Source organism: Bos javanicus, chromosome 8, assembly GCF_032452875.1.
Source record: "Bos javanicus breed banteng chromosome 8, ARS-OSU_banteng_1.0, whole genome shotgun sequence".
NCBI classification, from domain to species: domain Eukaryota; kingdom Metazoa; phylum Chordata; class Mammalia; order Artiodactyla; family Bovidae; genus Bos; species Bos javanicus.
Genome location: NC_083875.1, coordinates 104,299,377 through 104,313,845, shown reverse-complemented (window position 1 = coordinate 104,313,845; position 14,469 = coordinate 104,299,377). Strand labels below are relative to the sequence as shown.

General features: G+C 49.6%; 1 protein-coding gene across 2 annotated transcripts in view; it reads left to right on the top strand.

Moving 5' to 3' along the window:
• Positions 1-14,469, top strand: part of WHRN (whirlin) — a 90,314-nt gene that overhangs the window by 15,099 nt on the left and 60,746 nt on the right. For both annotated transcript variants that reach the window (XM_061426622.1, XM_061426623.1), the window contains exon 2: positions 12,322-12,540. In XM_061426622.1, the coding sequence (XP_061282606.1) occupies positions 12,322-12,540 (219 nt within the window). The remainder of the gene's footprint in view (positions 1-12,321; positions 12,541-14,469) is intronic.

The window sequence follows — 14,469 nt, the reverse complement described above, 5'->3', positions numbered from 1 at the left end:
AAATGTCAGGTGCCCGTTCCAGCCTTTGGGATCCTGGCATTCTCAGCACTGGAGCAAAGATTTGCTTCTGTATCTTCACACTGGAGCCTTTGGAGAAGGTCAAACTTATAAAGAAAAGAGAAGGAGGGGGGGATGCACAGTTGATTTTGGAAAATCTACTTAGGTTCCAAGGCAAATCTAAACATCATTAAGAAAACTGCAAAGGGGGAAAGAAGATGTCAGCTAGTCATCATTTCTCTACACCTCCCCTGGCCTGTATCTCTATGCATTCACATTTTCCCAATGGTTTAATTACCTTCCTCCTTTCATGTTTGCTTCCTACGTATGTTGTCATGGCGCCTCCTGACCTTTATGTGGAGCTGCGTTTCTGGGAGGTCATTTGGTTGGGCTCACGCAGCTGCTCTGCAGTTCAATTGCTTTTCCCTGGATGCAGCAGCTCAAGGTGGTGAAGTGGCCTCAAAGAGCCAGAACGGATGGGCCATGTCAGGGCTCGTCTTGGTCTCGATCTAGCCCCCAGTGGGCATGCAGACCTCAGGTACATGACAACGAAGCTGACCTTCTTGGAGACCAAGTGAATTCTCACCACGCTGCCACCCAACTGATGTCAACATTCCACAAGAATTTAGACTGACGATGTTTGGACTTCTGTTTGTAAATGACGTGCATTCTTAGACCAAAGTCAGCAGCAGCAAAGGATTTCTGAGAGGTGGAGGGAGATATAGAGGTTGGATGAGAAAGCCCAGTTACTGCCCAAGTGTCTGTGAAAAGTATCTCTGCTTCCAACTGCATGTGGAGGAGATCTAATCGTCGAGATGGCCTTTAGCCTTCATTCATCCGCTTCGCAGTTGTTTTATTGAGCACCTCCTATGTGATTGGTGTGATTGAACATCCTCTTTATTTATTTTAAACTTTTTATTTTGTATCGGGGTACAGCCAGTTAACAACATTGTGATAGTTTCAAGTGACCAGTGAAGGGACTCAGCCAGACAGATGCACGTATCCATTCTCCTCCAAACTCCCTGTTTGTTTATTTTTAAAAATCGAGAGAATCTATTATCTTCATGAAAGAATAATAGAAGATGAATTCCCAGGAGTGAGGTTGGGGATGCAAGAAGTAGAAGTGAGCAAAGAAATGGTTAACACTTTCTTTTAACTCTTTGAATCCCATTTGTGTGCGTGTGTGCACTCAGTCATGTCTGACTCCTTGAGACTCCATGGACTGTAGTCCGCCACGCTCCTCTGTCCAGGGGATTTTCCAGGCAAGAATACTGGAGTGGGTTCCATTCCCTGACCCAGGGATCGAAACCGCGTCTCCTACATTGGCAGGAGGGTTCTTGACTGCTGAGCCACGTGGGAAGCCATGTATCCCATTTACTTATTTGTTAATATATTTGTAATTAATATTACGTCCTGTTTCAAAAATAACTGAGTGAATTAACCTAAAAAGCTTATCGTGAAAGAGGCAGAGAGATCAGAAACAATATTGGAAAGTGTATTGTGTGTGTGTGTGTTAACACACATAGGCATGTGCAAGGTGTTGCCTTTATAGGATTGATATTACATATTCAAATGGAATTCTGAAATTCCTACTAAAACCAAGGCAAAAAGAGAAATTAATACATTCTTTCAGATTCTATAGAAAACTCACTGGTACCTCAGCAGAGGTAAAAACTCCTCATTGGCACTCAATTTCAAGAGGAAGGAGGTCAATTTCAGGAGGAAGGCAATTTTAGTTGTTTTTTTTCAGTGTCTCTCATTTTACGTGGGATCACCCACAGTCTCCTATCTTTCATATTTACTGGTTTACATATTTACTGATACATCTGGTCACTGATACATTTGGTCACATCTATGACCAAACCAGAATCTCCTGTCTTCTCTGTTGTGAAAGATGTTGATAAAATAATCACTTATATGTAAGGTGAGTATGTTGAGGTAGGGCTTCACCAGTGGCTCAGCAGTAAAGAATCTGCAGTGCAGGAGATGCAGGAGACTCGGGTTCAATCCCTGGGTCAGGAAGATCCCCTGGGTAGTGCCTGGCAACCCACTCCAGTATTCTTGCCTGGAGAATCCCATGGACAGAAGAGTCTAGTGGGCTATAGTCCATAGGGTCGCAAAGAGTCAGACATGACTGAATCGATGGAGCATGCATGCACGTTGAGATATGAATGTTCAGGGACAGGGAGCAGAACATGTAAGTAGCTTGGAGCTCTTGATACTATAAAAAGGCCAGGCGGCAGGGCAGGAGAGGAGGCCGGCTGGGCAGCAGAGTTGGCTGTGCAGGCTGGAGAGGCACTGGGAGGGTTTGGGGCAGGGCAGGGACAGGGCCCACTTCATTTTAAAAGGATGTCCAGATTGCCCTGCAGAGACTAATTTTGGAGGCTGGGAGAGGAGGCTGGAAAGCTGTTGCAGTTAGTGGTCCCTGTAAGAGGTGATAATTAACACAGATAAAACGTGGTGCAGAGGAAGGAGCTCTGAAGACAGAGTGTTAATTAGGGCTTTACTTTCTCATGACATTAAAATATGCCACAGAGAGAGGGAGTCCACGCACCAGTTTCCGCCCTCCCTCCCAGTGGGGCTGAGCGGAGAGGGTCTTTCCAGTGTCTGTGCTGCGCCTGGGACCAGCTCAGGGTTCCAGAGGCCAAGGTGTCTCATTTACTTGCAACCTGTAAGTCCAAGCCCCCTTTTCAGGCCCTCTCCTTGTCCATCTTATGTGGCTTTGACATATGGTTGGCCTTGTGTTATCTGAACTTACTTAAAGAAAAAATTTTATCTGGCTGTGCTGGGTCTTAATTGCAGCAAGCAGAATCTTTTAGTTGTGGAATGTGGGATCTACTTCCCTGACCAGGGATCGAACCTGGGCCCTCTGCACTGGGAGCCTGCAGTCTTAACCACTGGACCACCAGGGAAGTCCCTATTTGAACCCTCTTGAACTACTGGTAAAAGATACATGAGTTTGAAGAATCCAAGATTCAAGTTCAAGCCTTGCCTCTCTTCCTCTTTCTGACCTTACATAAGACACTTGACCACCCAGACAGTCTTTCTTCATAGGTGCAGTGGGAAGAATATAACCCATAGTCATCACTGTAATTTGCTGTGATCAATAATGTTAACCATCATTTACTGGGCACTTGCTATGCACCATGCCCAGTGCAAGATGTCTTGTGTCCAGTATCTTGTCTGTCCTCCTTTTGTCCACTCAACTCCGTGATGGTAGGCATGAATAACCCTATTTAACAAGTGAGAGGCCTTCCCTCGTGGCTCAGCAGTGAAAGAATTTGCCTGTGATGCCAGAGATGCGTGCAGGAGATGTGTGTTCGAACCCTGGGTCAGGAAGGTGCCCTGGAGAAGGAAATGGCAACCCACTCTAGTATTCTTGCCTGGGAAATCCCATGGACAGAGGAGCCCAGCTACAGTACGTGGGGTCACAGAAGAGTTGCACACGACTTAGTGACTAAACAGCAACCACAAAACAGGTGAGAAGGGTGCAGCCCGGAGGGCTTAAGGAACTGGCCCGAAGTCTCGCAGCTAGGACGACATGGTCCTCTGTCTGGGAATAGTTTTCTAGTGAGCACATCTATGACTTTAAAACTCTTGAGGGGTCTTCCCCCTAAGCCACCTTTTTATTTTGGTGTTTTGCAATACAGTACTTCGTCTCTAGGAGAAATTGGAAGATAGAGCAAAGATTTGCATACACTAGGAGATTTCTGGATCCTATGGAAGAAGGCACATAGTAGGCTGGATCCCTGCATCAGAGTGAACTCTGCTTCAGGAAAAAATCACTGGAAAGCCCTGACTCAGTCCCATCCGAAGTGCCCATGCTGCTGCTGCTGCTAAGTCGCTTCAGTCGTGTCCGACTCTGTGCGACCCCATAAACGGCAGCCCACCAGGCTCCCCCGTCCCTGGGATTCTCCAGGCAAGAACACTGGAGTGGGTTGCCATTTCCTTCTCCAATGCATGAAAGTGAAAAGTGAAAGTGAAGTTGCTCAGTTGTGTCCGACTCTTAGCGACCCCTTGGACTGCAGCCTACCAGGCTCCTCCGTCCATAGGATTTTTCAGGCAAGAGTACTGGAGTGGGGTGCCATTGTTAGATAGGGGGAATTCATGCCTTTTACAGACTAAGGTGTCATAGTGCTGCCCCCTGCAGGTAGTTAGAGGAACTACACAGAGAGGGACAGGTTTGCATATGAAAAAACACAGTCTCTGGGATTCCACTTTTCTTTGGTGTAGAAAATTGGATGCAAGTATAAATATGTTATCGCAGCATTGTTTGTGCTGGCAAAAACTTAGAAGCAACATAAATTTCCAGCAATAGGGGAGCTGGAATTCAGTGGTGGTGCATCTCAGCCAGGGAATGCCGTGTATTATGGGAAGAGATGATCTTTTTAAGGAAAGATCCTCAAAATACGTTTTTTTAGCTGAAAAAAGATGTCAATGAAATGTTAAGCATGAGTCATCCTATGCAAACCTCAGACAACAATAGTTTTGTGTGTGAACATCCGTGTGTTTGTAAAATATACAGAACAAACCGAGATGGACAGACACCAGAATGTAGCCGTGGTTGCTGTGGATGGTGGGTTGTGACTTCTGCTCTGGGCTCTCCATAGTAATAACAACACCTCACCCTTCTGTACCTCTTACCTATCTTCCAGACACTAAACACTTTATGCATATTAACTAATTTAATCGTCCCCACGGCCCTGTGAGATAATACTACTATTATCCCATCTCATGCCTGGGAAACTGGAACACAGGCTGGCTAGGTAACTTGCCTGGGGTTGCCGCTGGTGAATGGCAGAGCCAGGAACGGAATCCTTGAAGTCTTGCTTCAGAGCTGTGGCTCTAAAGCACTACCCCTTCTGCTTCTCTGAATTCCACGTGTGTCTGAGACATGCTCACATGAGTGTGAACAAGCATGGGATGGTGATCCAGGGCATTTGGGCCCCAGGCCAGTGCACTGCTCTTTCTGTGGCCTCTTTTAACAGATTCCAGGGGCTGCCTAGCATCTTCAAAGCCCAACGGATATCTTGAATGAATGAGCACATGAATGAAATGAATGAAGGGGTAGTGAGTGGAGGAGAAGGAGCAGGGAGAGGGGATAAAGAAAACAGAATAGGCAGTGTGCCTCAAGGAGCTGCTCTTGCAGTCTTAGAGACAGAATGCATGAAGGTGATACAGAAGCTGTAGTATAGATGGCAACAAAAACATACAAGTGTGCCGGCTGCTCTCGGAAAAGGAAAGTCAGTCACTGTCTAAGAAGGCTTCCTGGAGGTGGTGAGAAAGGGGCTGAGTGTCAGTCAGGGCCGATATGAGGACATATCAATCAAAAGAGAGGACGTTTCTGAAGAGGAGGCAAGTTGGGAGGGAGAGGCTAGAGTTGCTCGGGTATTGGTGTCCATGCAGATGAGAGTTTTAGAGGTTTTCTAGGGCTTCTGTTTAGAGAAGGAGCTGGCGGGCCCAGGAAAGGAGTTCACGTGCCTTTAGTACCTACTCTGTGCCGCGTACTATGCTGTTCCTCAGTCGCTCTGTACTGTCCCACTCCTTGCAACCCAGTGGACTATAGCCTGCCAGGCTCCTCTGTCCAGGGGATTTCTCAGACAAAAATAATGGAGTGGGTTGCCACTTCCTCCTCCAGGGGATCTTCCTGACCCAGGAATCGAACCCTTGTCTCCTGAATTGCCAGGCGGATTCTTTACTGCTGTGCGGCTATATATACTCTATAGGTAGTTTATATTATCTTGATCATCCTTAAAACAGTGGCATTTTGAATGCAGACACAGGTACAGAGAGCTTAAATCATTTGCTCTGTGTCACACAGTAAGTCAACAGCAGAGCCAGGATGGGAGCCCAGAGACTCGGAACCCAAAACCCAGCTAGGCAAGGTAGAATCAGGAAGAGCAGGCCAGCACGATCCTTCTCTCTCTTCCCCGTCACTAACCTGGGTCTTAGACCAGCCCTTCCTCCTGAGTTTCTGTTCTGAGTGATCTGTTCCCCAGAAGAGAAGACCTTGCCCTGAAATAAGCTGGATGACTCACCATGATGTGTCCTCACTCAAGACTTTTCCGGAACGCTTCTTTCGCACCTGCCTCTCGAGGCAGTAGTCTCATGGTCTTGTGACCTTGTGCTTGCACTTTGGTGCATGTTTTTAAACACGGGAACATGTGTGCACCTGCTTGTTAACACAGTTCCTCCCCACTCCCCAGTCTCTTCGTACTGTAACTATCTCCAGTCTATTTCTCAGTCTTCTGCTGAGCAGAGAATTCTGTCACCTGGTCTGTGATTTTGGGGTGTTAGAGTCAGCTCTGAAGAGCTGAGTGAGGCAGATGTGCCTCCTGAGAGCATTAATCCAACTAGCCAGTTATTAAGTTTGAAGACATCCACATATAATTTACATTCCCGCAATCATAGCATGCTGCCTGCGTCATCATCTGGTGATGGATAATGTCTCAGCCGTGCCATCTGCCTGGGCAGATCGAGATTCCTCTGTGATATGACCTGGTGGCATGCTGGCAAACCCCCCGGTGGAGTTTCACCAGTAAACATGTGATAGCAAGCAAGGGAGCAGGGGGCTCTGATGACGGCTCTTGCTTGCAGTGGACTCTCCCCAGATCTCATGGGATTTGTTTAGCCTTAGCTCATTGAATTCTAAAGTGCGAGGCACTATGCTAATAGGCTTCTTCTACCTAGAGACTGGGGAAAACAGATCTTAATTTTCCAGGAGGGAAGCAGATGAACAGAGGTTTGGTCACTTGCGTGAGGTGGCACAACTTAAAAGCATTTGATTCAAGAGACTGGCTCGTTCTGCCGGCTGCTGCAGCAGGAGAGGGGTGTGGTCGCCAGTCGCCAGCAGGCACTGGTACACTGCTTTTAGGTAGCTTTTGGAGGTTGTCTACCACACACAGGCTGCTGTCTGTGAAGAACAAAGACGCGTGGTTGCGGTCCCATTGGAGGCTGTCTCCCCAGCCATCGGGTCCCTTTGAAGGTCCCTGCTGCTGTGATAATGCCGAGCTGGGGTGCATATCCTGCCACACCTGAGATGCTCCATCTGCCCTTCTGGTGTTTTCTTAAACCCTTTTGGTCCCTCCCAACTGATGTGGAACCTCAGAGCCCCGAGATTCAAGATCTGGTTCAAGGACCTGGTAGCAGCATCATTTCTCCTAAATATAGCAATGAACCAGAGGACATTCAAATTTAACTTGGGGCAGGACCTTAGCAATCAGAGATTCCCTTCTGCTCATTGCTGCTGCTAAGTCACTTTGGTCGTGCCTGACTCTTTGTGACCGCATGGACTGTAGCCCGCCCGGCTCCTCTGTCCATGGGATTCTCCAGGTAAGAATACTGGAGTGGGTTGCCATGCCCTCCTCCAGGGGATCTTCCTTACCCAGGATGGAACCCGCGTCTCTTCTGTTTCCTGCATTAGCAGGTGGTTTCTTTACCAATAGCGCCACCTAGGAACCTGCTCATTGCCAGTTGGCAAAACTGAGGCCAGCAAGAGGAGGGCATAGCCCTCGACCACGCAGCAGAACACAATGGAGATATGCCTGAGTGTCTGTTTCACAACCAGAGTCCTTTCTAGTTTGCCTTGCTGTATAAGGCTGCTTGCTACTGAGGCATGCCAGTGAGAGAAGCCACCAGTTCTGGGCACCTAACCGGGAACGGTAACCACATTATCCTCCAGATGGCCTGAGCCTCAGGGATCAAGGTGGCAATGGTGAGTGAGTGAGGTAGGCAGGTGGAAGGGCTTTCGGGGCAAGAAAGCGCCAGCCAGCTCTCTTTATGAATTAATCCTTCCATTCAGTCAGTTCATTTGCTCAGTTGTGTCCAACTCTTTGCGACCCCATGGACTGCAGCATGCCAGGCTTCCCTGTCCTTCACCAGCTCCCGGAGTTTGCTCAGACTCATGTCCATCAAATCAGTGATGCCATCCAACCATCTCATCCTCTGTTGTCCCCTTCGCCTCCTGCCAGGGACACCTTTTAAAAATAAGCAAATGGTTGTTTAAAAAAAAAGAGAGAGAGAGAGAGATAAGACAGCCAGGAAAAAGCAGAAACTGCACTCCTAGACCTTCCCCTCCTCCCGCCTTCCCTGCATGACACACACAGTTTGGTCAAAGCGCCATGGATGGAGCCCTCCTCACTGCATTCTAATGGCCCCGGCACCAGGACCGTGTTCGCAGAGCCTGTTTAGGTGTGGAAAGTGCTGTCTCAGGAATCCTTTTTTTCTGCAGTTTTCCCAGAAAAATAAAGCAGCAGTGGATGATGATATTCAAGCTCTCCAAGACCCAGTGAAAGCCCACATGTACCCCCTGCCCCTAAAGAGCCAACATCAGAGGTTCTGGAAGGGTCCAGGCTGGAGTGGCCTTCAGATTTTCTGGCCCCACAGGCTGGTGACAGGGAGACCGAGGTGCACAGGGGAAGCCGCTTGCCCAGGGCTGGCTTCCTGTGTCCGGGCTGTACTTCTGTGTCCCTTCCCTTCTCGGGTTGCCAGGGTCCCTTTCTGCAGCACGCTGGGGGCTGGCGGTGCATGGGAGACTCAGTGACCTGCCAGGCCCTCTCCGGTGCCAGCCTTCCCTCTTGTTCTCATCAAAGGCATTAACCTCCTCTCCATTCTCAAGGTTGCTGCTCGCCTATTTATAGAACTGACCAAGAAAATGCCACTATTGCCAGTAATACAGAATACAAATCGTGCACTGTGCGTTGATTTTCATTCTCTCAGACACCTTCTTTTTCTTTCCACTTCTTGGATAACGCTTTTCTACACCTGGTTTGCCTTCTCAATGCGGAGTCACTGCTAGGAGAGGGGAGTGGGCTCCGCCACGTGCTGACCCCCCACTGTGTGCAGACGCCCACCCTCTATGTATTCCGTTCTACCCACAGGATTCTGAGAGGTGGGCATTGTCCGCGCCTCTCCCCCACCAACTTGTGCTGCTTTGAGAGCAGAAGCAGCCGGCCTCAGTGACCCCGAACTCACAAGTGACACAGGCGACTTAAATCCAGTTCTGCCCAGATCCACAAGGTCCCGTTCTTTCCACTTGCCTTCCCCTGTCCCCAATTCCAGCACAGCCTTCCAGATCCGACGAGGAAGGTGGCTGTGGGGTGATGCCTGTGCGTGTTATGGTTCATTTGGAGGCCAAAAATCTGCTTTTTCACCCAGTCAGGGCAAGCAGGTTTTTCTGAGGACCTACTCTGGGCCTGGGCTTCCCCAGTGGCTCCGCAGGTAAAGAATCCACCTGCAACGCGGGAGTCACAGGAGATTCGAGTTCGATCCCTGGGTCAGGAGGATCCCTTGGAGGAGGACATGCAGCCCACTCCAGTATTCTTGCCTGGAGAATCCCATGGACAGGGGAGCCTGGGGGGCTACAGTTCAGAGTCACAAAGAGTCAGACACGGCTGAAGCGGCTTCGCGGGCAGGCACGCACTCTGGGCCCAGCGAAGCCTTGTCTCTCTTCAGGCCGCAGGTGCCCTGAAGATATGCTCACATTTCTCTCTCCAGGCCCGGCACACAGTAGGCTCTTGGCCAGCCCTTGTGGAATGAGTGAGGGCTCAGACTCACCGTCTGTCCCAGGGAGGAAGCAGAGAAGAGGCAAGCCCATCGAAGCAGCATCAGAGCTTCAGCAACGCCTTCATGGAGGAGGGAGCCAGAGGCGGGGCAGAGGGGTTAGGAAGACCCCTCAAAGGCCACAGTGGCTTCTGCGGATGCTGTGCACTAAATTCCAGCAAAAGCTTACTTGGTTTCAGGCTTCCTCCACCCTGCATCTTAAACTTCACAGAAATTTTATTTTCCCAATTGTGCTGTCAGGGGAGTCCCGGGGAATGGGAAAAGAACACTGTAAATCTTTCTTTGCTCATCTTCTCAGAAATGTTTTTTACAAGCAGAATTTTGGAGAGCTGCCATCTGCTCGTTATCCCACCGCCCTGGGACTGGCATTTAACTGTGGGATCGAGGGGCCCTCCCAGCCCGACCTTCCTCCTCTGGAAGAGGTTCAGGTGTCAGAGTGTCCAGGCCTGTGGTCCAGTGTCCTTGTCTGGAAACTCTACCCAAGCAGGGCTCTCTACTGTCTCTGAAAGCCACGCCCTTGACCTCTTTTGTCCATGGAGAGAACTGGGGGTCAGTATTACACAGTGCTCTGCAGGTTCAGAGAGTTAAGTGCCACCCTCCCCTTTTATGCATATTGCTATTTTCTGATATTGAAAGCACTACACCTTCCTTCTGGAACATTTGGAAAATATAGAGAAACAGGAAGAACAAAATAATAACCACCCATAATCCTGCCCCCCAGAGAGAAGGACTGCTGGCATCTTGGCACATTACTCCTCGGTTTCAATTTTTTTTCCCTGTGTAATTTTTCTCTTAACTGAGATCACACTGTGAGACAGGATTTATATCCTCTGACCCCACTTAACATTAAAATCTATCACATTAAAATGCTTTGTAATGATTGTAAGATCTATCACATTAAAATGCTTTGTAATGATTGTAAATGTGATTTTAATACACATGAGCTTACCCATGTGTAGGTACTATCACTGATACAAAATCCCAAGTTCTGGGGTGTGTATGCTTGTTAATCCCAGTGCTGAGTGACCACCTCCCAGAATAAAGGGCTTCATGTCAGTACAGGTGCATCATGGGAAAGCAGTATGGCTGCTCCCAGGGGCAGAGTTTGGGTTCACCTCTCCCTGTGGTCCTTCCATCCCCGGACTAGAAAGTGTCAAGTCAAGGTGGTACCTACACTCAACATTAGTTGCTGTGGGAAAGAAATCCGGTACTAGCTGTGTGGGCAGGTCATTTCTCCTCCTTTACTTCAACTGAGTCATGGAATCCCTCCTCACCAAGATTGGATTCCATAAGGATTTCAGGAGATAAAGCACGTCAGGTACACGGCAGAATGTCTCACACATACAGGCCTTTTATCATTGTTAAGCTACCATTGTTGCTGTTGTTCCATTACTAAGTCATGTGTGACTCTGCAGCTCCATGGACTGTAGCACACCAGGCTTCCCTGTCCTTCACTATCTCCCTGAGCTTGCTCAAACTCATGTCCATTGTGTCGATGATGCCATCCAACCATCTCATCCTCTATTGCCCCCTTCTCCTCTTGCCCTCAATCTTTCCCAGCATCAGGGTCTTTTCCAGTGAATTAACTCTTCACATCAGGTGGCCAAAGTATTGGAGCTTCAGCTTCAGCATCAGTCCTAATGAACATTCAGGGTTGATTTCCTTTAGGGTTGACTGGTTTGATCTCTTTGGTGTCCAAGGGACTCTCAAGCGTCTTCTTCCACACGACAGTTTGAAAGCATCAATTCTTCGGCACTCAGCCTTCTTTATGGTCCAACTCTTACATCCAAACATGACTACTGGGAAAACCGTAACTCTTGACTATATGCACCTTTGTTAGCAAAGTGATGTCTCTGCTTTTGAACACTCTGTCTAGGTTTGTCATAGCTTTTCTTCCAAGGAGCAAGTGTCTTTTAATTTCATGGCTGCAATTACCATCCACAGTGATTTTGGAGCCCAAGAAAATAAAATCTGCCACTGTTTCCATTTTTTCCCCTTCTATTTGCCATAAAGTGATGGCCATTATTATCAGTATTTTTCTCTCTTAACTCTCTACTGGGGTCGTCGAGATCTTCCCTAGTTTCCGTGAGGGCTCGTGGGTTCAGCATATGCTTGTGCTAGTGGCTAAGATTTGTTACAGAGAAAGGGTACACAGCACAGTGAGTGTGGAGAACAGCACACGGGGCTGGACGGCAGGAGACCAGGCGTGGCTCCTGAGTCCTGTCCCTGTGCAGTCACACGGGGTGCGCTTGATTCCGCCGGCACTGAGTCGTGTTGATGTGTGAAATGCCTTCCAGGCACGCTCTACAGACTCACACCAGGGGGCTTTGATCTGGGGGCTGGTCCTGTAGGCGCCTCTGCCTATACCCACCTTCCAGACCACTACGTTGTTTGCACAAATAGTCCCGGCACGGTGAGCCTCCCATATCAAGTAAGGAATGGTGGGAACATTCAGAGTCCATGTTCCCAGAGGGCAGCCCAGCAGGCCTTTCTAAGGATGCAGTTGTAGGCCTGTTCCATCGACTCTTGAGCAAAGATTTGCTGAGAGGTCCTATTTCTTGTGTTTGGACCACTTCAAGGTGAGGGATGGGGTGGGGTGGGACAGATGTCCTCATTTCCCTAAGACAAAACTGAGGGCTGGGAAAGGGAAGAGACATAGGGGCTGGCTGCCTCCTCTGTGTGCAGTGTCCTAAGAGGAAGCAGGTTCTGGACAATCTCTCACCATCCCCTTTCCTGCTAACAGGTGTCTCTCTCTCTCTCTAGGCTCTCAAGGGCTCCAAGAAGCTGGTGCTGTCGGTGTACTCAGCGGGGCGCATCCCCGGTGGCTACGTCACCAACCACATCTACACCTGGGTGGACCCCCAGGGCCGCAGCATCTCCCCACCTTCAGGCCTGCCCCAGCCCCACGGCAGCGCCCTGCGGCAGCATGAGGGTGACCGGAGGAGCACCCTACACCTCCTGCAAGGCGGGGATGAGAAAAAGGTGAGCCTCCTGGCCTTGGCCTCGCAGGGCCTCCTGGAGATGGAGGGCTGGTGGGAGTCGGGGTGGGGGAGCTGGCCACTGAGATGCCATTCTCCTTGCCAAACCCAGAACAGGGAAACTTCTTAGAGCCTGGAAGAAAGGCCTTGGTTTTGTAGGGGCTCTGGGCTTCATCTACCTCAATTCCCGTGTTGTTATTTGTTCAGTTGCTCAGTCATGTCCAGCTCTTTGTGACTCCATGGACTGCATCATGCCAGGTTTCCCCTGTCCTTCACCATCTCCCAGAGTTTGCTCAAATTCATGTCCTTTGAGTCAGTGATGCCATCCCACTATCTCATCCTCTGTTGTCCCCTTCTCCTCCTGCCTTCAGTCTTTCCCAGCATCAGGGTCTTTTCTAATGAGTCAGCTGTTCGCATCAAGTGGCCAAAGTATTGGAGTTTCAGCTTCAGCATCAGTCCTTCCAATGTATATTCAGGGTTGATTTCCTTTAGGGTTGACTGGTTTGATCTCCTTGCAGTCCAAGGGACTCTCAAGAGTCCCGAACCACAATTAGAAAGCATCAGTTCTCCATGGCAGAGTATAGGGGACCCTCTAGGCTTGGGGGGCAGCTCTGTTCTCCCTCTGCTGTCTTCTGTGATATTTTGCCCCTTATGGTTGAAGCCTAGTCTTCATGTAGCCCCAAGAGTGGACAGAGGAAGAGAAGATGCTCAGATGATTTACACTCGCGATGATTTAACTCCTCAGTGCCCCAGATCCAGGCGCATGGCCACATGCAGCTGCCAGGACTCCAAGCCTCACGGGGCACCTTTTGCAGTGTGGGTCTCGGGTTGTAAGGAACGGAAACTGGTCCTGGTCACCTTCCACAAAGTCAGAATTGACTGGCAGTGTGTGGGCAAGCCCAGAACTGAAGCTGAGGAACTCAAGATACAGCCCCCAGGAAGAAAGGGGTCCCCACGGTTTCTGTTCTCTGCATCCTTTCGCTCAAGATTCGTGTATCGGGAAGGGAGCACCTGATTGGCTGGCAGGGAGGTGCCTTTGATTGACAGAATCAAACCAGTACTGTGGTTGGTGGGGAATGGGTTGTAGCCCAAAGCACCATGGGATGCTGTAACCCGAAGAAGAGGGCAGGGGCCTCAATGTCCCCCCTAGAGCCTTCCTTCCCCAAGACCATGATTGTTTCTTTAATAAAATTGAGAAAGGACTGAGAGATGGTCCCGGGGTGCTGTTTGCCTTGCACCCTTTCGTTGCTCCTGGGACCAAGAAAGTCCTTCCTGTAAGCAGCTCTCTGACGTTTTAAGACCTTGACACAGCTTGGGGCTCTGAGCCAAGCGCCTTCCCTCCGGAGACTCTTTCTTAGCTCTCCTTTCCTGTCGATAAGACCATAACATTTATTTAATGTGTTTTGTGTTCTTTGCTCAAATATCAGTATGCTGGATCCAGCAGAGGTGGCGGGGTTTTCTGCCGGCAGAGAGGCAGCGGGGTAGCCAGTTCCTATGCACCACCGGCACCTGCCTGGGCTTCTTCAAGGGGGCCAGGGCTGGTTGGCCGCAGAAAGGGGCTCATGCCCGCCTCCCGCCAGGCGCTGCTGTTCTCTGGCCATCTCGAGAAAGCGGCACAGCCTATGGCATTGAGTCATTTTCAAGGCCAGCCTTCCAGGGCTGGGCAGAGAACTTGTATCTTTTTCTCAAGCCTTCCCTCTGGAGGGCATGATCTTAGGGTAGTAATTATGATCAGGGAAGAGCTCGCCATGTGCTGGCTTTTGCTTACAGCATCTTCCCATATCCTTGTGGCTGCTCTGTGGGGTAGGTGCCCTTAGCAACATTTTGGAGATGCAAAATCCAAGACTCAGGTGCCGCAGCAACTAGGATCCACTGAGTGAGTCAGCCCATGCTTAGTGAGCACCTGTGGTATTCCTGGTGCTGTCATGGGAGG